The sequence below is a fragment of the Barbatula barbatula genome (genome assembly GCF_947034865.1).
Source record: "Barbatula barbatula genome assembly, chromosome: 24".
Taxonomy (NCBI): domain Eukaryota; kingdom Metazoa; phylum Chordata; class Actinopteri; order Cypriniformes; family Nemacheilidae; genus Barbatula; species Barbatula barbatula.
The window spans coordinates 13,808,230-13,831,472 of record NC_136787.1 but is presented as its reverse complement, the minus strand read 5'-3'; the positions used below and the strand labels follow the sequence as shown (position 1 = coordinate 13,831,472).

The window sequence follows — 23,243 nt, the reverse complement described above, 5'->3', positions numbered from 1 at the left end:
TTCTGTAATCATTTACTCTCCCTCTTGTCATTTCAAACCTGGTTGACTTTCTTCTGCACAGCACAAACTATATTTATAATTTAAGAATATTGGTAACCAAACAATGGCGGTACAAATTGACACAAAACCAATGCAAGTCAATGGGTATCGCCATTGTTTGGTTACCAACATTCTTCAAAATATCTACTTTTGTGTTCTGCAAAAGGAAAAAAAAGTCATACAGGCTTGAAACGACAAGAGAGTGAGTAAATGATGACGTCATTTTTATTTTTGGGTGAATCATCCCTATAAAATATGCAATTTTGCTGTTTTTAAAGAAGTGTTTTGATACATTTCAAAACAAAACAAAACAAAAAATACATAACGCTTAACTAAAATAGAGGGCATCTTCCCTTTTAAATTAGAAGGCAATGATGGGTTGATAGAAAAGTTGTTTCGGGGACGTCAAAGGATAATAATCCAAAAACAAGTCCTACTTATTCATGTCTTTATCATTACATGTCTTTCTTATTCTCGTTCTTATATTGTCTTTATATTTTAGAGCGAGTCATATTCTACAGTTGAAACAAACTATATTTAGCTTACTTGTCTGATATTAAATTTAAACATCTACCTGTCACCACATCATAGATGTGTGTGCTCAACCACAGGGCTTCAGCTAAACTGATTCAGAGACAGTGTTACTGTGTAATCGGGTTATCTCAGAGGTGGAAAAGAGAGGAAAATCTATACCCCGATTAGATAAAAAGCATAGCTTCCAGCCATAACATCTAACCACAATATGACACCGGATAAGCTCTGGCAATGCGAAAAATAGCTCTCTGTTTTTATCATTCTCCTCTGTTTCTTTATTTATTTACTGTAATTTAAGATTTTTGAGGGGAGCATCTGTTTTGATTCCAATGCCGGAAAATGCCGGTTAAATGGATCATGGTATGGATCGAGTGACGTTCGTGATTGATGTGGATGGGAGATTTGAGTCACCGTTCTGCTTTTTGAGATAGTTGGCAGGACATTTTAGGGAGAAAGTGAGAGTGAATGAGGAATGAGAGAGTTTGGCAAACGAGCAAATGAATGAGTGAGGCATAAAGCGAATGAAGGAGACAGACTGTAAGACAAAATATTATTTTTGCAAGGCTTTTAAAGGGATAAGATGTCCAAAAATGATATGTATTTTCATACATTGAAAGTAAATGGTGACTGAAGCTGTTCCTGGATTCAATGGAGGATAGAAAGTGGGTTTTGAACTACATGAGGTTGACACAATGACACAATTTTCATTTACACAGTGTGGACTTTATTTTTCCATTTCATATTATTATTGGATTGTGTATACTATATAGGGGATATTTTAGTGTCAGCAGGTCATTATTGCAAAAAAATATTCTTATATAATAATATTATAGACAGCTATCTACAGTATGTAATGATATCAGTAAATATTGCTATTGGCTGCCCATGCAGCCTCTGTTACATCAGCAAAACCAAAAGTGGCAAGAGGCAAATTACCTTTGAATAAAATACTTTTTTAATAATATACACTAATCTATCATTCACAGTAGGCAAATAGGGTCAACTCTGCGTTCATGTTGACTTAAACAAGAAATAGCGAGGCCTTGTGTTAATGTAAAGTGAAACTGAGCTTTCAGTCATGTTTTTGTTAGTAGTGATGAAGAAATACAAACTGAATAAACGGGCGAGTCAGAGAGAAAGTGAGGGTGAGTGAGTAACCCTGTCTCGGTGCTAACAGCTGTGTTGCAGCTGCCAGTGGCTCCTGCTGAGGGTGAGCAGCTCAATTCTCTAGGGTCAGATCTGTGGTATGGCGGTATCCGTGGCAACGGGCTTTGGGCCTGTGCGGCAAGAACAACCCTGCCTCTGAGAGCCGTGCTCTGAGCTCAGCACACCGGAAAGTTCTACACCGAGACTGGAAAAAGGAGCATGGAAAATGGGTGAGACAGAGAAATGAGAGAGGATGAGGGGGTGGATAAACAGAGATGGGAATGAAAAAATACAGACAATTATTTATTTGGAATATAAAGGAATGACACATGAGACTATACAGTACGTTGATATGAGTGAGTCAAAGAGACAGATAAGTTAATGGAAAGTTTTTTGTAGGAAACAAAAGTAAAACTGTTTGTAAAATCGTTGGGTTGCTCTTGCCATCCACAGCACTTTTTCATAAAGCTTCAAAAAGGACAAAATACACAATTTAATATTACCGCAGTAGATTGACTTGTTTGCTGTATTTTAAGTCTTGAGTAAAGCCAAGATTTATTTAAGAAGCCAGAAGACCACAATTTAGGTTCAGTTAAATGTATTTACCTATGCCAAAGTTTTTGTTCAAAACAACATCAACATCAATTGTTGCCAAATTGTGTTCAGGTGAATTAACCAAGATTTTCTGTAAAGTAGGACTTACATTTAAGTCTATTTCACACACATCGGTAATGAAATTCAGCTCTCAAATAGAATATTCCACTGTTCTAATTCTTCTAATAATTATTTAATATGTTTATCCTATTTGATATCTATGGTCACTATGAGCACTCATTGGTTTGACTGCATGAAGATTTTTTTTAATAAAGATAAAAGTATGTTCCTCTTAAAACTAACAGCATGGATTTGAAACATGAGGATGAGAAACAACGAAAGAACTTCATTTTTGGGTTAGCTATTCCTTTAATTAACAACGGCAACATTTAAAGTTAGACCGCAGTTGTCAAGCTAACAGGCTCGTTCTTCGCCGTCCCCTAAAGCTAGACGTCTGGAGTCGGTCTTATCTCCCGGCTTCAGCTCCAACCCACACCAGTCCAGCCCGCAGAGCCGCTCTGAGCCCGAAAACATCGTTTCAAATCCAAAGCTTCATCACAAAAATTATCACAAAGCAGGTATGCAAACAGACACAAATCCTACAATGCTCATTTCAGTAACACATAAGTCACTTTTTATAAAAATATATTAGTCTGGTGTCTCCTTTAGTTTTATCACATCGATGTACTGTTAAAGGAAGAAGAATTTAAATTTTTATTTATGCAGTGGGGTCCTAAAAGCCGAAAAGCCTGCTGCATTTTTATAGCAAATTTATTATCAGAAAAAATGGAGTGAAAGGTTAAACTGAAAAATCAACAAAAGTAAATGTTTTCTTTACTTGAACTGGACTGAACAACACAAGTAAAAAGCGTATGATTTATGTTATCCTAACATCATCTGCAAATGTTCAAAAAGCATCTTTTGTACTTTTGTAGTTACTTATTACCTCACAGTGCCAAATCCTAAATATTTATTTTTCATTTCACATCATAATATTTCTTCCATATTAAAATCCCCAAAACGTTCAGTGTATTTCCAGGTTAAATCTCAAATTGTGTGATCTCACAGTTTGGATCCCACTGGCTACCTAATATTTGTCTACACGCCATCAGAAAACAAACTATTGAAATCACAGCATCTCTCCTCTTTTTCATCAACTTGCAGTTATGAAAAAAACATTGTCCTCTTTAAAGGCAGTTTATTTACGAAGTCACACGTTATAGCTGAATTTATAAATCTGCCACCCACAGTCCTTCTGGACGGCCCTGAGCGACCAGCTGCCTCCTGTTTGGCATTGTCTGTATATTACATACTCTCAAGATTTACAGGAGCCGCTGACGAAGTGTTCATGAACTAACGAAAAGATGCTCTAGATTTCACGCTAGCTAGGTCAACCATGTCAGTAAACTTAAAACTGACATAAGATCTACAGCAAAGGTTTGTGCAGTGCTGGCCCGTCCAACAGACAATACAGACGATTGCCTGGGGTCCCACGAACCATACGAAGGGCCTCATAGCTTAAATTGACTGTGCTATTGCACTAACCGCTCTGACACTTTAAAGTGGCAATAAGTGCAACGTGCACAGGGACCTTATTGATTTACAGAGGAATCACAGAAATGGTAAGTGAAAAACCCCACAGGAATTGAATAACAGAATAAACTCTAGACACGAGGAGCAGAGTAGCAACCTGCATAATGTTTTAGAAACGATTACGGGGGTGCGTTAGGTGATGTCAAATACATCTTATTGCGCATGCTTTGAGTGTCCAGGATTATGGGTAATGTAGTATCTCATAACAACGTCATGTTCACGTTACATCAAGAAATGCTCCTCATCTTAATTGATTAAGAGAAAAGGAACGAAGGACTTATTTTAGTTTGGTTGCGGTGGTAGGCAAACTATGGCATCAAATGGTACTTTTCAGTAGCTAAAAAGAGAAAAGCAAGGAAAGAAAAGCAAGCTCAAAATAAAGGTATGTTCTGCTTTACATTGTTTAATCAGTCAGAAACAATGTCCATCACCCTCTTAAATGTGACCCCCATGAAAAAATACTATTATAATGTACTATAGTAAACTGTGGTAAATTCTATAGAATTTACTCCTTGTCTTAACTTAACTTTATTTAAATCTGTTTATATACAGTTGTTACACTATAACAGCTTTGTTTACTATGTTCCACTTAAAAAACAGTTCTACACATAAATATATAAATTGTCGTCTTTGTGTGTTTTATTTTCACTTGTCAAACTGCCGTGCTATGACAATTATTACACTAGTGGGCCCATATTTATGGGTTTGCCTAGGGCCCCACAACCCCACTAGCCAGCCCTTAGTTTGTATATTAATATTCACGCTAATAAAAGTTTTTGATGATGTAAATGTCAAGCATAAGTTTCCGTGCTTTGTTAATCGAGTGCGCAAAATTCAGCATGCTTATCTTCAAGTCTACATGAATATTAATTTGATAAAGAATCGTAGACAAGAGTTCAGGGAGAAAAACAAGGTATGTTTACGCTTAAACAACCATTTCCAGTTTTCTGTCATAAGGATGACGGAAATATGTACAGAATGATGCATGTGTTGGAAGAGCGCAGCAAGAGTTTCCATGGCAACAGGCTTCCTGCGAAAAGGTCAATGTCGAAGGCAGACTTGGAAATGCACAAGAGGATTATTGGGGATTTAGCGGCGAGTAAAATCATTTTTTTTCTCTTTTTATGTATTTTTTGTCCTATCTCAATGACGATAAAAAAGTGGATATGAATAGCGCAATTATATTGCTCAGAAACGTTTCAGTCGTCCCTTTTTTATGATTTCTTGCCTTGCTCCTTTGAAGTGAAATTGAAAAGAGAAAGAGTGGTGGACGGCGACGGTGCCGGCTTTGTGCTTGGCGCTGATACGTACTCGTCTGCCCCCTCAATCACTCCACCCCCCCTTCCTCTTCTACTCACTTTAATTAAGTCAGCCTTACTGCCATGGCTGCCAAAGATAATTGGAGTGGGTTTTGGATGCCATTTACTTGAAATGTCGCCTGTTTCTTTCTTTTTATTTAATTCCTCATCTCTTCAACACCACGTTTACTAATTTTCTCTCTTTTTTTCCGTTTGCGAGACAGGGATTAACCTGCGGTGGGTGCAGCGCAGGTATGCATCATTCCATCACACATTTATACAAAGCAATTTATTAGCCAACTTTGTGGGCGAAGATAAGCTTCCTTCAACTTGCTCGCTGAAAAAGTTTGAAAATGTATTTTAGGAACAGGTAGCTTTAATGATATATTTGTTATCTTGGGTAATTAGTTGAGCGTAGTTCATTTACATTATCTTGTTTTAATCTTTTTTGCACTTAATTTTTTTTGTTAAACAGCCTTTTTATGAATACATTTTTTCCCTTAAAAGTGTTTTTACGTTTTTTTTTAATTAAAGTTATTTGGAAGTTTATAAAGTTTGTGATGTTACTTTACAAACTTTACAAGTTTTGGTCATAGTCATAGAGACTAATTAACAGAGAAACTGGGTTGTTTATAGGGATAGTTCAGAAAGAAATAAAAAACATATATAATATAAATATAATATAATAGTCATATATATGACTCTTTCTTCTGTGGAACACAAGAAGATATTTTGAGAAATGTCTCCGTGGTTTTGTGTCCATACAATGGACGTCACCATTTTACCGAATATATACTACTGTGTTCTGCAGAAGAAAAAAAGTCATACAGGTTTGAAATGACATTGTAAATTATTTAAAATTTTTGAAATGCCTAGTGAATGAGAATTAGCGACATCTAGCAGTCGGGTTGCGAATTTAAACCAATGCCCCCCCCCCCCACTCTTACGAAGCACTACGGCGGCTGACACAAAACTATGATGTCATCACGCTTTTGCTTATTATTAAAGAAATGTGTTCTTTAGTGTTTAGGGCTAGACACAACATGGCGAATTCCATGTGAGGGGTCCCACGGTGTATCTAGATAGAAATAGCTCATTCTAAGGTAATAAAAACATTGGATGTTCAGGAAAACCTGTTTGAAATCAATCCTGTTTTATAATGATAGCGGCAGAGAAAGTTTAAACCATAGCTCCAAGTTGAAAACACAGCTGTGAGGGATATATGTAAAGTCCTACAAAGAGATGATTCGATTTTTTTAAATTAAAGCCAAGGGATAAAATACATAGTGTAATATACTACAGATCACCTTTCCGCTGACGTAAATGATGATTTGTCTGATTAATCCTTGCTTTCAAAGCCTATACTGTGATTTGTAGCATGTGCATTTTATTGACAACATCTGTTGTATTTTATAACTCAGATGTGTTCCTGTTTTATGAAGTGTTGTTATGTAATCGGGTGGCATAAACCCTTATACTTCCTTTTAAAATCTCCCTGTTCACAGCAAAGACCTCGGGCGCCAGCGTGTCACCGCCTTAGATACACGTGTCGTAGGTTTTAGAGGTCCTGCATGTAGTAGCGTGTGTGTTCTGGTCACAGTGTGTGGTGGCTGCAGCGGGAATCAGTCAGTGAGGCCTCCTATCAATCATGCTGGGCTGCTGAAAAGGGCCGCGTCGGGCCGGGCCACCCATTTAGCCGGCCACGGTAGGGGGATCCAATATCCCCCAGCCCTAATGTACTCCAGATGGCCAGGGCAGAGCGCAGGGGCCGGCTGGGGCCTCTCTGTGCACCTCCAGAGGGTGTGAGAGCAAAGAAGTCGAGAGGCACGTCTGCATAGCAGCGCCGTGTGTATGTTAGAGGGCAGACGTCGAGACCGCGGGGTTCCACCGTTGTGTGTTTTATGAACTTGGCATGTACACACACATACGTGTCACGCACACACACCTCATTGCACCGCATATAGAAGCAAAGCAGAGAGTTATCGCTTATTTGGATACGGAAGGTACTGCATTGTTATTGGTAGCTGAAAGCCTACTTCAATTTGTCGTCATATTTATTAAACTAATGCAGAAGTGGTAAAGGATTTGTAGAATTTTGCGAACGACACAAATGTGCTGTGGGGTACTGCCGGCGCTCATTTCTTGGGGGCCTAATCACAACATAGCAGCTCTGTTGATTTACCCCTTTAGGTGGTCAAATCCTGCCATTTTACTAAAATAAACGTTCAGAAATTGGACGGAGGGTTATTTTAAATGTTATAGATACACGGAGGTCTCCCTGAGGCGCACATGTAAGCTTTCATGGTAACACTATCTCTGATGGAAGCAATCGGCCCGCCGCATTTGTTGATGCACCTGTGGGTTCGAAACTTGCCTCAGTTCTGGAGATGGCCAGAGAAAGACTTTCCATTTAAAATGACCTGTCATTTCATCCATGACTAGTCTCTCTCTCCTTAGTTCTGTTGATTTCTCCGCACAGCCCACACCCCACGTCTCATCTTCTCACCCTCTGTGAGTGTATTTTGTCTTGCTCTCTCTCACTTTCTCGCATCCCTATCATATCCCCTCTGTCTTCCTTTCCCCCACTCGTGTCTCTCTCCCTGTGGCATTGCAGAGGAAATTTAATATTGGATTGTTTGGAGTTTCCAAGGATTCCATTCGGCGTAGCTCCGAGCCCTACGCAAAGACAAACATCAGCTGTTGGGGCCAACAGCAGCAAACATCTCCTCATTATCCCACCTCGCTCATTTTTGCACCACTGGGCGTGTTCAAACTCAGGCATTGCTTCACTGTGTTAAACCTGTTCTTTGTGAAGTCTTTACTAATTTCAGTCACAATGATAAAACGTTAAGTCACAATGAGGCAGGCAGACAGACAGACAGACAGACAGACAGACAGACAGACAGACAGACAGACAGACAGGTAGGTAGGCAGTCAGACAGACAGACAGACAGACACGTTGATAGATAGATAGATAGATAGATAGATAGATAGATAGATAGATAGATAGATAGATAGATAGATAGATAGATAGATAGATAGATAGATAGATAGATAGATAGATAGATAGATAGATAGATAGATAGATAGATAGATAGATAGATAGATAGATAGATAGATAGATAGATAGATAGATAGATAGATAGATAGATAGATAGATAGATAGATAGATAGATAGATAGATAGATAGATAGATAGATAGATAGATAGATAGATAGATAGATAGATAGAGAGATAGAGAGACAGAGAGACAGAGAGACAGAGAGACAGATAGATTTCTGTCTCTGTCCACCATGACTTCTTGACCTTCTCCCTCTAAGCTCCCACTGCCAAAGACAACAAATTGTTGGGTTAACATTACGTCTCTGGCTTGTATTTTCACGCTCTTACACATCCCTCATGACCAACGTTGATTTAAACTGCTGTATTACACTCAGTAAACTCATCAAATGGTAAAATACGTTGAAATATCACTGGAGCTGATAGATTATCCCTCTAACCACTTAACCATATGTTTCATCAGTGTCCAACACGCACCAGTCTTTCAATCCTCCCCGCTGGGCCCTCTCGGCTGGTCTTAACTTACGTCCCCATCGATGAGTCTCCTTCCAGTGCTCATTTGAAATCTAAACTCTTCATTAGGAATCTGCTGACAATCAGAGCAGTCAGAGATTGTATGTGTGTGATAATCCCCCCTCTCATTAACCCCCCGTGGCTTTCTCTAAGAGCGCACACACATAAGCATTTGCTCCTAAAGTTTCTTTTTTAGCGAAGGAATGGGTTTGAATCTTCTGCATGCTGATCGCACTCAGTCTAATCCTACTGCTACATTCCTGGCAAAGCCACCTCATGCTCTCTGTCTCGCTTTGCACATAGCACCTTATTTGTTATGGCGATGGAACTAAAGTACAGATTTGAAGGTTTCCTGTTGGAGCTCAATGGCTTCTCGAGTCTACTTAGATAGGGACAGACAGTTTGACTGACATATAAAGCAACCAATGCAAATTCTTCTTGTGAATAACTAGTAAGTTTCCGTTATCTAAAACTAAGAGGAAACGAATGACAACCTGATTAAAATCTGGATACCATTTCCATCTGTCCAAGAATCACTTTTTAAAAATCATTCCATCGAAGGATCACTTAAACAGAATGCTGTATTAGCACAGACTGCTTCACCGATCTAACAACACAGTTATCACAGCCTGGTCCGGGGTTTTCGTGGCATCTACCCAAAGCCTCACCGTGTGGCAGAGCTGGCCGGCTCATAGAAAGATTAGAAACTATCTATTTTAACAACCCTATAGATCAGAGAGCAAGATAACGCATACACTGTCCCCTTACCCATATCTCAGCTCAACATGAGAGCGACCAGACCGATTTGACAGCGAACTCTTAAAGATTATCTCCTCTCTCTATGAGCGCAGTGGAATTCCAGCCTTCAATATTCCGATTTTTATCAGCATGGTGAGAAAACATGATCACATGTGTAAACGGCGAAACCAGATGCTCGCTCTTGGGTGCATTAATAACATCGAGATGCGATTGCGCTGTGTGCCATTGCAACAAAGTAGTGACACACCATAAACACACAATGGAGCACCAGTCAAAGCTTCATTTAAGGTAACTTTGCCATTAAAGATTTTGGTCCATTTTAGTCATGTTTAATGTATGGTGTCAAGCAGCATTGAATTCTATTCAACGGGGTTACGATTAACTCCCTTACCCATAGCGTGTGTTAAAAGTCTACTACATGCACAGCTCTCTTTTATGTCAGACGCTTGCAAGGAAGTGGATTGAAAATAACCAGAGGATATCCTGGAAGCAGTTCCATATCATCAGCAATAGATTGTTTCAGCTGCCGTCATATTGTTAACCAAATGTTGCCACGAAGTTAGACGCATCTTTATAATTCTAAAAGAAAATGCATTTGTAATCGGGTAAATTATTTTAGGCTCCATTGTTTCCGTACTAGTGCCGTCTATTGAGAAAATGCTAATTATAATAAAGGCTTTTAGCTATGCTAATGAGGGCATTTGCATGCGAACCATCGGGCCGCTGGGAATAACGAAATTTCACAACACAGTAAGTTTCCGCAATGCCGATTTCAGCGTATACTTCAATCTAATTTTCGAAAGCAGGACACTTTGGAATTATTTCTAGATCTGCCATATCTAAACAATCATTAGCATAAACACAAAGGCAGCCGAAATTGAAGATAGATAAGATGAATTGTGATCATTCTCTTTGTAGAATCTGAGTGTGTCTGAACACGCAGGGTGTGTAGCAAATTGCATACAGTTTGTAAAAATTGTACAACAAGGAATGTGCTTGCCTTGACCTGCTATTTCATTAGAAGAAAAAGTAATATTTTATATAAGTATATTTCAATGCATAATTACACAATTTATCTAAAATATATAAAAACTGTAGCTATAACTATACCGGCAGGTGTTCTTTTTTATTTTATTTCAATCTATTCTATTCTGTTCTGTTCTATTCTATTTCAATTTATTTAACATTTTTAATTTGATTTGATTATTTTTTTATTTCAACTTGTTTAATTCTTTTTCATCTTATTTATTTTATTCTATTGTAGGCTATTCTATTTCAGTTCATTTGAAAATAATAATATAATTAGTTTAGTTTAAATTGATTTCACTTTATTTTATTTGAAATCTCTATGCCATAGGTATGGTAATTACATACAATAATAGCATTACATACCTTTTATACTGTAATATTTCAAGTGGAAAGACTTACACTGTATCTCCACGAGAGAGAGATTTGAGCTCATGAATATTACAGATGAATCCTCTGCATGCAGTTCCTACAGGTTAATGAGCAGTACTGGGCCGTTGAGTCTCCCGGGCTGTGTTTTTATGTTTGTGTGTGTAGAAATGCAAAGAAAATTTGCAAAGACAGCATGTTGCCTGAAGGTGTTGTCTGTGTACTGTATGTCTGCACATGTGTGTGTGGATTGAGAACCTGCCGTGAGCTTTGCCATCCCTGAACAGGGGATCTGCTCCAACATACTGCTCTTTTCCCCTCTTATTAAACGAACCTCACACACTCGTTCTCTCTCAGAACACTCCCTCACACGCTTGGAATGCATTGCAAATCTTTCCATGGAAAGGCCCCTAATGTAGCAAATGAATTCAGGTAGGCCGTTTTTCTGTATTCGCTTTGGAGAAGGCCTGACTCAGGACATTAAGATTCATGATATTTGGGCATTTGTGACACGCGCACACTGTTTCAAATTATTCATCACGTTCCCCGCAGCATCTATGACTGACAAACCTCTGCACAGGATACATTGAAAAAGAGGCAGGAATATCACATTCACATAGTGTTTTGGCACCGGGTGAACACACACTTTGAAGATCAACAATAAACAATTGATTTGAAAAGACAACTATTATTGGGGGGACAGGATTACATGTGTGACTGGCCAGTAGCAGATTGGTAGATGAGTCCTTTTAGAAACACTAGTGAAATTCCTAACTTCACCTTTAGATAAAACTATTATTTTCAATGCCATGTTGGAAGTATTAAGACAAACGGAAGGTCTGTTGATTCTTCGCTTTGCCAGCCTGCCTGGTAAACATATCCAAAGCACACTCTCATCCCAGATGTAAGGGCTAGCTGTGAGACACAGGGGGAGACTCCGTGGATGATGATGATGTATGGGGTCTTTAAACCACAAAGCACTTCCTCCTGTACCTTCAACCTCACCTGTTTTTGCTTAATGGGGGAAAAACCTCTTTCTCGGCACAAGTTCGCACGCCAAGCGCTCTGTGGCCTGGCGACAAAGGATGTTTCTAACTAAGAGGAAGTCGTTGCCCTCACATGTATCTTTGATCCTTTGGAACAAGAATGCATGTCTCAGGGGGAACAATTCAATACATGGCAACTATCCGACATTTGTTTGGAGCTGATAGCAGGAGTAGCAAATGTTTGGGTAGATTCCACTTGTTAGGGGCTTTTTTGTAGAATGATTTGTCAATTTTTTGGTCAAAAACCATGAGAAACTGATTTTTTTGATAAAATCTAGAAAAAAATGTAGAAGAGTTTTTCCAGAAAAACATAAAGTTTTATGTGAAAAAAACTGTTATTTTGACTCTTTTTTTACTGCGGCTCCAGCTGCCGGAAAAGTACTAATTTTTATGGGACTTTTTTACATAGAAACTTCCTAAAAGCATCCTAAAACAATAGTGTGAAAACTGGTGTGCCAAAATGTTGGTGAATTTCAATGTTTGTTTGCATATTTGAATATTATCAATAATCCCCTTTAAACCTCAAAAGTAGAGGTTGGTGATGGTCGTCTTTCGACCCATATGAAAAAATACTCCAGAAGGAGCTTTATCAATTATTTCCTCTGAACCTAGAGTATACTTTGTTTATGTCTCCTAAATCTCAGATAATTCTCCTGAAGTTAAAAATTCATATTATTGAGGATTTCATTATGCACAGAATTAGGATTTGGTTAAATGTGATGAGATGATTATTTTAACTATTTACTATACATATATTTTTCAGCTCTATACACAGCTCTGTTTACCGTCCCATTTGATTCTGTTTTTAGAAGAAACATCTCAGACTAAGTTGAGCATTACATGAAACTCCATCAAATCTCCGGAGTAATGAAAGACCAATAAAAATTCCCTCTGTGCACCAATTCATAAAAATGGCAAATTCATATACAAACTTGGAGTTTTTAATGTCAAGAACCTAACGCAGTGTAGTACATTGTTGTTGTGTATCAGAATTGGTATGCAGTCTTTGTCGTCACTTGACAAGCCCTCGACATTGCTCCATTAGTTTCATCAGTACCAGGTTTCCGCCACGTGTTTGTGTTAATTAACTCTGTGATCAAACAGCAATGCGATTGTGTCTGAGGGGTCTACTAGCAGTATCGATGGGAAGAGGGTTACCGTCCCTGGAATTCTTTTCTCAGACACACACCAGACATGTTCAATACATTCCTCTTTGCTTTCTATTTCCCGAGGCGCTCTCCTGCTAGCTGTAATTAAGAGCTCATGGTATAAGGATACAATCAGCTCCACAGTATACTGCAAATCCCTTCTACGGTCCTATGGTGGTTTTCAATGTGTTGTCATGGTTGTTGAGGCGTTTTTAGTGGAATATATACGGCAGAATATTGCGTGATCACTAGGATGTTTGCTTATTGGCCCCGGTCTAAATGGTTCACTCCCAAGATTATGAATATGATCTTTTGTTTTCTGAGATCGGGTATCTTTAGTGTATGACTATCAGATCTTTTCCACCTGTTTGTCATCCACCAGGAAAAAACTGTAAGCCAGAACACTTAGAAAAGTAATACGCCACAATTCTACAAGCTTGCAATACCATTAATGTTCGTTGCAAAAAGGTCTGTGACATGTTAGATGCTGAAAATGAAGTTCAAGTAAGGGGTCATCTAAAAATTCCTAACACAAATAGTTTCCCCTATTCTCAAGTGTGCTGCTAAAGGACAGAGCAGTATGCTAGTAGTTCGATGCTATTTAAACTGTTTCTTGTTGTATTTTCTTATTACACAAAGGTTTCACCTATTGGTTACTGTTTGAAATACTGTAGTTACTGCACACAGAGTTAAAAGTGCATGTCTGGACTTTACTTTACACAGCTGCACCGGTGCACAACAGGGGAAGAAGTTTCCGACTGTATATCAAAGAACAGTTCGATGTGTTTGTATCGACCTATGCATTGAAATCAATACTCGGCATGTTAAGTCAGAAGGTGTGATGATGTGTTTTAAAAGAGCAAGCCGGAAGGCTTAATCAGTACAGACCCTTAGCCCACAGAGACCCAACAACAACTTCGGAGGTTTCTTAACTCATTATGAAGCATGTGTGTGCGAATGAGTCAACGCGCGTGTCCGTGTTTGTTGGCGTGCAAACACCAGCTCATGGATAGAGCCGTAACCCTGCTTTAGCGTGTACACGGTGCGCTTGCAATATTATCACGATGGCGTGGCGTTGGGTATCACGCCACTCCAGGGACGAAGACTTGAGAGGACTCCTTAAAATACAGCGCAATAATTGGAATTGCTTTATCTTTAGTCTCATCAATTAATGTGCAATTTTCCATTTAATTACCAACTCGCTCGCAAAATTTGCAATTAAAATGAGAAGAGATAACAGTGAAGATGCCTTTCGGCTGATAGCACTTGGAACGGGAACACAAGCGCGGTGTGTAATCAGTACACAGATCACACGCACGCACACACAACATTCTCAATTTGTATGATTTGGACGAGCTTCATAAAATATGCAATGCCAAGCCAGAATCTAATTTGTGCTTGGAAAATTCCTCACGTTTCCACGAACCCCAACATGAAACGTTTTGAGTGCTGAGGTTCTGATGGTGTTTATGATAATGATTACCCATAACACCCCTTTGTGTGTGTGTGTGTGTGTGTCTGTGTGATCTCCTTAAAATAGCTGCTTGGTTTGTCCTGGCCCCCCTCGATCGCTTTTCCACATGCTGCAGCCAACCTGAAGATGAGCTGCAGGAAAAAAATGATCTTTCCTGTTTTCCCGGCCGCACTAATGTCTGTCTGCTGTCTGAAGAGAAGGTTACATCCTGTTCACGTCTAACAGACTTGGCATCTTTGTTGTATTCTCAACTGTCATGCAACAACTCCTTGATTTTTCCACAATCCCCTCGGTTTCTATCATTTACAGAATACTTGAGCTGCTTTGATAGATTTACATTAAAAAACACATTCACACATCTATAAACCATGTGTATTGTGTGCTAAGGCTATGAAGATATACTGTTTCCAGGAATAGACGTTGCTTAAAAGCAGTTCTCAAGGGAGAAGATGACTATTACTAAAGCTTAGAAAGAACTTTATGGGTCATGTTTTAAATGAGTAATTTATGTCTTGTGTAATTACAGAACGAAGCAGAGGTCCCTCCCACATTTACACTGCGGATGTGATTGTACTGATCGTTCTGAGAGTTCCGTCTCTGTAATTACATGTGATTGTTAGCATTCTTAGTATTCATCACAAGTTCATGTTCGAACAGCCTGGAACTTAGTTTAAAGTCTATTTCTGGGGGGGGGGGGTCAAGCCGTTCGAATCCGTCAAACGAAAGATTGCTGAAGCTTTGAGGGTCTGTGATTCTAGGAATGAATGAATTTTAACACGGATACTAGTTTCAGGTGGTTATCTGCATACAACCGTCTGCTTGTGTTCGCAGATGTAAATGTTTTTTGTAATGCACTCAGATGGGAAAATCAATACTGCAGAGACAATATGTTTGCATTTTCAAAGATGTTTATGGTAATAGGTTTGGTATAACGCACAACATGAAAAGAAACAACAAAACCCAGTTTGCAGGCACAGCATCTCACAAAAGTGGCTTTTTAGTTTTGTTTCTGTTTAAAAAAAGAAAGAAAGAAATATATTTATATACACTAAATATAAATGAATAAAATCAAACTGATGAATTAATAAGTAGATAGATAAATAAATAAAAATAGACTTAATTCAAATAAAACCTCAAAATGTAAATTTGATTTTAATTCAATCTTTAAAATGTGCCTGGCAAAATATTATGAAACACGATGCATTAAATCAGTAGTAAGATTATTGGTACAGACAGGTTAACATGGAGGGTAAAGAGAAAAGAACATTTGGGTTATCCTTGATATAACTTGACTGTCAAATGGGGTCCAGGGGTCCTTGTGTGGTAACGTGGGACCAATTATCTTCAGGCAGGGCCTCCCGCAGTGCACTGTCCCTCGAGTCCATCCTTCCTATGCCCATTGTCATTTACTCTTATGACAACAGAACTAATGAGCCCCTGATTGGCCTGCAGAGGTTGTTGTGTTTACCTTTGAAAAGCACCAACTCATCGTGTGCCTTCACCGCAGTGTTCTTATTTGTTTCCTGACAGCCAGACTACAAGTGTGTTTGTTTACTGTTTATATTACAGGATTAGTGTTATTGCATGGTTAGTGTAAATAATTTACTGACATTATATTCCATATTAATTTATGTAATTTATATTGTTATTGTCTTAATACAATTATATTCTGTTCAAGACAATGAACAGAATATATATATATATGGCTGAATAGGTTTTCTTTCTGGTGTGCATTTCAATATTTTCTCAATATGTTGTTTTTTATTTTTCCTTTTGCTATTTTTTGTTTTGTTTTGCTTGCTCTTAGTTTTATTCTATTTTAGGGCTTTCAAACTATTTACTTTGTCGAAAGAACTGTGTCAAACGCACACACGCACACACACATTTAATTTAAATAAAATATCTTATTAATTTGTTATTGGTCAACTTTTTAGGGGAATGTGCTTTATAAATAAACTAGACTTGAGACTTCAAAGGGTTTATATTATATGATACACAAGTAAATATATGTGAGTTTAAGAACAGCAGCACCTTGTGGTGAATACTGAAATCATTTCCACAATAACCGAGGCTTTTTTTTAACAGACAGTAAAGTTACACTAAGTAAAGTTTAGACCATTTCTGAAGTCATTTAGATTTAGTCACAACTTCAGTCACTTGAACTTGAATTGTAATTGTATGCAAAACGTTTCCTGAAAACGTCCACTGTCATTATTCAAATCTGATGCTTATCTGCCCCAACCAGTAAATCATTTTTATTTTTTCAGGGTCTCCATGTGAAGCTTTCCCATGATGCAACATGTGTCCCCAGCACCAGCATTGACCATGATGGCCACACAGAGCGTCCCTCCACCATCGTACCAGGAGAGCCAACAGGTGAGCTAATCCAACTGTTTTACAGCCAGGCAGGGTCGGACTTTAGCTGGTCCAGTTAGCCTTTAGTTAGTCAGATCAAAAGATTGTGTTTAGTCAGTCGTTCAGCTGGTCTCCCTGCCTGACAAGTGCATAAAAGCATCAAAGCAAAAGATCGCCAAAACAAGGAAATGGAAACTCAGCAGGTGTATAATAAAGAGGTTTGATATTTAGTTAAGTCGTGTTTCAAAACGTGGCCGTCAGACAGATATATCCATATCAGTTGTCTTATGCAAGGTTTATCATGCTGGGTTCATTTTGAGGGACACACAAGGAAGCATCTTTGTCCCCGAACCCCCCTTACCCTCCCCCTCCATGTCCAGCTGCTGTATTCCTCCGCCCTGAGGATTAAAGACTGGGGAGAGGAAAGCAGCGCGTTTGTGGAGGAGACATGCAAATGAGAGCTAGTTAAGTGTGAAGAAGCTAATTTATTTCCTATTTGAGGCTGGGATTAAGACTTCCAGCTTCCTCCCTTAAACCATTTTGGTCTGGTGGCGAGAGGGAGGGGGTGGGGTTTGCTTTCAAAGCCACATCACACGAGACGAAAGCGCAGGGAAAAAGCATCATCATGGTAAAGAGAAACACCTCTGCCCATCTCAGCTACTGCAATTTTAGATGATGGCTAGAAATCACCTTTTTCTGCAGAAAACAACCTACATCAAATTGTAGGGGTCAAGTGCGTAGTATTAGATTCTGAAATTAAATGAGACCATATGCTGCAATCGTATTCTTACATTGTCAAGATGGGCAACAGAGAGACTGCAGACATATTGGCAATATGTATACAAGAAAAAAAGAAATAAATTGTTTCCTTACTAGCTTCTTGCCTCAAGTTTTTGCAGAACTTATCTGGATGTCTGCCTCTTTTCCTCCTTCGTGGAAAAGATAACAACAGATTACTATACACACATTTACGCTTTTGTAGTGACAAAAGCATCATAATCCATAAAACAACACAGAAGTCAAGCGTTCATAAACCATATCCGATAAGACAACAGTGCCTGGCTGGGAGCCACCAATAACATGAACACGAGCATGCTGATCAGCATCTTTGGATCATCAACGTGGAGGATGTCAAACCAAAATGGGTTGTGCTCCAGACTGATGTCATTTAGCTTCTTTTATCTCAGTCAAGATTTATTAGCTGTGTTTTTACAATTACAGTATTGCGAAGAATTCAATAGAAGTTGAGTGAAAAGCAAATGTTGTGTACCTAAAGGGTATGTTATAAGATCATCAGTACAAAATGTATTCTTTATTTTATGTTTTTTAGATGACAGGCACTACGCAGCACAACTCAAAGGCCCAGCATGTCCACATCTCTGCAGCCTCGGCAGCAGGGGCCACACCGGTCAGCGTGACCCTTGACCCCCAAGCCCAGCTTGAGTCAGACAAGCGAGCCGTTTACAGGTGAATATCGGACATCAAGTAATGCAGATTTTCTCACTGCAAAACTGAATTTCCTCCTTTTTTAAGTAAAAAGAATTGTAAATTATTCTTAAATCAACATATGTTTACTTGACAGGCAACCTGACCCTACGTGATCGAAATGAAACTATAAAAATTAAGAAAGTCTCTGCTTAAAACAAGAAAAAAAGTATATTTTTCCTACTTCATTGGCAGAAAGTTTTAAGAAGAGACTTAATTTTTATAGTTTTATTTAGAAAACAAGAGTTAGTATCTTAGGTCATGTTGCCTTTCAATTATTTATTTCAACGTATCTTAAAGCATAAACTAACTTTTTTAGGTATATTTTAGGAAACTTTGCATTTTTTAAGTAAATGTATCTTGATTTAAGATTTGTTTTAGATATTTGTACTGTAAAACCAGACAAAAATACTAAGTAATAATAACTTTTTTTAAGCATTTGTTTTTCACATTTTCTGAAGAAAAGCTCTGCTAGGCCATGCAAATCGCCAGAATGCTACGGTTGGTATTCTAGGTGGTTGCCTGGGTGTTGCTTTATGGCTTCTAGGGTACTTTGCGTGGCCGCTAGGCCACTGCGAGATGGTTGTCAGCACATTCTGTACGTTGCTATACAGTTGCTAGGGTGCTGCTTTGTGGTTGCTATGGTGTTCTGGATGGTTGCTTAAGTCTAAAGTCAAAATAATCCACTGCCAACTCCCTATAATAACTATGCGTGTTTATGTGTTTCTTTTGTTCTAGTTATTTTTCCATTGAAGGTACATGTTTGGCATTGTTCCATGCGGCATAAATATTGCAGATTTATATTTATATGAAACCCTCATAACATATTGATCTAAATACAAGCGTACAGACACAGATGCCTGATTTGGATAGCCGCACGCTTGCATAAGTCAGATTTTCCTCCTTTATTCATGAAGTAAATAATACATGGCACACTGACACTTTAAATACTTAAAACCTCATTCCCAGACCGTCCCTCCCAGCCGATTACAGCACGGCCGTTCGCCAACCGCTTGCATACGGTAGTATTACTGCCCGTGTCTAAAAGCGCCCAGTTTGCCTGGCCGCAGCGCTGGCTGTGATTAGCAATGTCCCGTGGCAAGTGGCAGAGGACCGTGGTTTGGCACTAACCCCTGAGGCAGGTCTGTGAAGGCCTGGGCAAGCCTTGGGCAGAGTCTCTCTGCTCCTCAGAGAGAGAAAGCTGCCTTTGATGTGAGCAGCCAGCCGGGGGCGGCCTGCAGGCGGTGTGAAAAAAGAGACTTGGTCTATATACACACTCACACATACAGCACTTGCAGCTACTTTCCTCACTTCTAGCCATATATGCACAAACTCAATTTCTCACTCACCGTATATATCTTATCACCGGCCTTCACTCTCTCTTTCTCAAAAACCCTCACACATGCAGTCCATTCCTTTAGATTTCTGGTTTCATCCTACACGACACTTCTTAAATGGTCTAAATATCCACAGGCGCTGCAGAAAGCATCACTTATAACTTCTGATCTTCACACTCGGGCACACTGGCACCATAAAAGCGAGAAAGTGAGGTAGCTGCCAAAAGGAATTTATATTACATCTGACGTCTCATCTCCTGGGTGTCTAATGGAATTTTTGTAGAATTGTACCAAAAAAGAATTGTTTTTTACAACAAAACAAAAATGTAGATTTTTTTATGTCAAAATACTTTCTTTAATCCTAACTTTAAGCGATAGTTCACTTACAAATTTAAATTCTGTTATCATTTACTTACCCCGTCATTTCAAAACTGTACTAGAACAAACAATTTATATTTTTAAGAATGTTGGTAAACGAACAACGACTGTCCCATTCACTTCTATTGTATGAACACAAAACCAAAGCAAGTCAATGGGTGCCGCCGGTATTCGGTTACCAACATTCTTCAACGTATCTTCTTTTGTGTTCTGCAGAAGAAAGAAAGTCACACAGGTTTGAAATAAGAGGGTGAGTAAATTATGACAAAATGATCACTTTTGGGTGAACGATCCCTTTAATGTGCAGAGACAGTTGTAAGTAAGCAAATTGTAGACAAATTTTCTTGAAAACGGATAAACATTGTGGCCCTGTGGTGTTATTAAAACACCATTTGTTCATTTGAGCATCACAAATAGCGTGTTGCAGCAATTTTAACTCAACCAATGGTCTGGGCCAGGGGCGGGGCTTTGTGTCTGTTTGCCTAGAAAACGTGGGGAGTTTTTAGGAAGCACAGTTTTATAATTTTAAGTCGAAATTTCCTGCCATCTTTCAACTGTTCCTACAAATACAAATCTATAAAGGCCCAAAAAGTAATAAAAAAAAGGAAATTACTTGTTTTATATTTTGAATGCCTCAAACTGTTCTCGGCATTTAACAAAGCTGGTGCGTTTGTTTATAGCGTAGCCTCATGTATTGTTTTGATTCAATTTGGCAGGTTGGTGTTCATTTCAGCACCTCTCGTTCCTCTAATTGGAGGTATTGTGAGTGTTTGAGTTGTCGAGACGATGCTCCGACTTGCGTTGCTTAATTATTAACAGTGGAATAAATGTGCAATACAGTAATTATCTTAACGAGTTACTGCGCTCTCTTTTAAAGCATCTGAGACCTTCTCTCCTTATTAGAGGCATAGCAGGAGGTCTCTTTCTTGTAGGGTACTTGCGACATATCCAAAATTAAGTCTAATGAAATTCAGCAACCAGGAGTCGAAATTGTAAAATGTATCCAAAGAATATCCAGAGGGTGTAAAATTCTGCATTATTCTACCATGTTAATCAGGTAGTACTCAGGTGGGGAGCTGGAGACTTGAAGAACGAAGACAACGTAGATACCCGGCAGTTACAGTTATATGCAAAACAGGTGAAATTCATTTGCATCAGAAGTTGTGACTAATTCTTACACATGGTAGATCAAGAACTAGACAGAGAGTCGTCTGTTTGGGGGGGGGGGGGGCGCGGGCCCGGGGCACTGTGTAGCTGAGTGTATGGGCGGTGCCCGTCCAGAACAATCGCTTCCTTCATCATGTTACACCAAGTTTTTGTTATTATAGAATAGAATATATATTTAGATATATTTTCACATTTGTATGTGCATTGAGCTGTATTATAAACCTTCATCTCATTTTACACTGTGTCAGCTACAAGCCCGCCTATCTTTAATGTGTTTGTATATACTGTATGTAAAGTAAATCTCAGCATTCCCACCCCCTGTGGACGTCCTATAGTGTTAAAATGTCTGAATGGAGTATAAAGGTGTTTCACTTTGCTTTGCCTTCTCCCCGTGACTCAGATCGGCACGTTCGCGGCACTGACTGGATTTGCATTGATACTGGATTTTGGTCTCGAGGTTCACAGTCATGCTGTCTTCTCATTGAGCTCCAGTGGATCAGGGGTGTCATGGACTGCTGAGAGAGAGATATAAAAAATGGAAAAGAAGTAGAAAAAGAAAAGAGTTGGAGAACAGCTTTAGAAGACCCAGCAGCAGCGCATATCAGTCCCAACAGGAGTGCTTTTAATTTGACAGCCAGAGAGGAAATAGCGAGCCGGTTCTCCCCAGCCGTTGTAATGCACCATAAATTCTGTTTACATTCGCTGTTGGGGATCTCTAGCAGTCATTTGCTGCCCAACATCTTAATGACTCTCCCTCTATAATGTTTGTGAGATTTCTATACCATGTCATCTCACCCATGCCGACGCATGTGTCCCGAGAGTGCCACGTGTCTCAAGACGACGGGACTTATATCTATGATCGCTACTATCCAGATTAGGATAAATAGCTGGAGGATACTGTACTCAAAGTATCTCTGGAAACCCCTCAGGACGAATTTATCTCTGAGTGAGATTTTTGCTCAATTTAAAACTGTAGACGGCGAGTTTCATTCTGTTTCATCCTGACTAGAGTCTCAGGGGTGCACGATGTTCTGAAATACACAGAATGACTGTTTGAGGAACGAGAGTGTGCGTTCGTGTTAGCAAAGCTATTAAAGTTGCTAAGCTCTGATGAACGAGGCCTAGTACATGTTGGCCTAGAAGGCGTTTATAGGCGCAATAACTTACATTTTTATAAATGAACATTCCATGTGCTTATAAAAAATTATAATAATGGGCAACCACAAGCCCACATTGCAGTGCCTTAGCAACCACTCTAAACACCCTAGCAACCAACAGCAATTCCCTGGCTACCGCCTCACGGTTCTCGCACAGTTTATTCTTTTTTAATACTTTGTGTGGCATCTCTATTTTTAACCCAATCAAGCCTGTGGTGCAAAGATAAGACCTCCCTGTGTGTGACAACAGGCCACAGTTACCCTTTACCCTGCAGGTAAATATATGAGAGACTGGTAAAAAGAGCAGTGCCGCTCATTGAAATGCAGCAGTAGGGGTCCCTACATAAACCCTGATGGCGAATGGTATATGTGTGTGTGCCCGCCATACATGGTGAGCTCCAGACATGTAGCCTGGAGTGAGATGTGTGTGTTAGCGTGTGTGTGTAAGAGGAGCAGTCACAGCGTGGGGCACCCCAGACTGAGTTTAATAAAGGCAGCAGCCACTGGCTCGCCCTGATTAGGATGGCAAACATACCGGGTGAGCACACAGAGAAGCACACCCCCATCTCCCCGGCAGCCCGTGGGTGGCCCACCATGCAACCAAAACAACTGCGGCTAGTGCACGTTCAGATTTGTTTTTGGATTGCATTGATGTGTTTTCTTTTTCATTTGAGAGGTAAAGGTTTTTCATTTATTTAGCTTATTTCTTTATTTTTATCTTTAAAGGTCCAGTGTATGAAATGTTTAGCAGCATCTAGCATTGAG

At 39.2% G+C, this 23,243-nt stretch overlaps 1 protein-coding gene across 2 annotated transcripts in view; it reads left to right on the top strand.

The window, feature by feature from the left end:
* Positions 1-23,243, top strand: part of LOC306889481 (homeobox protein PKNOX2-like) — a 51,566-nt gene that overhangs the window by 17,118 nt on the left and 11,205 nt on the right. For both annotated transcript variants that reach the window (XM_079448464.1, XM_079448465.1), the window contains exons 3-4: positions 16,867-16,975; positions 18,285-18,421. In XM_079448464.1, coding sequence (XP_079304590.1) covers positions 16,889-16,975; positions 18,285-18,421 — 224 coding nt within the window. In that variant the 5' untranslated portion in view covers positions 16,867-16,888. The remainder of the gene's footprint in view (positions 1-16,866; positions 16,976-18,284; positions 18,422-23,243) is intronic.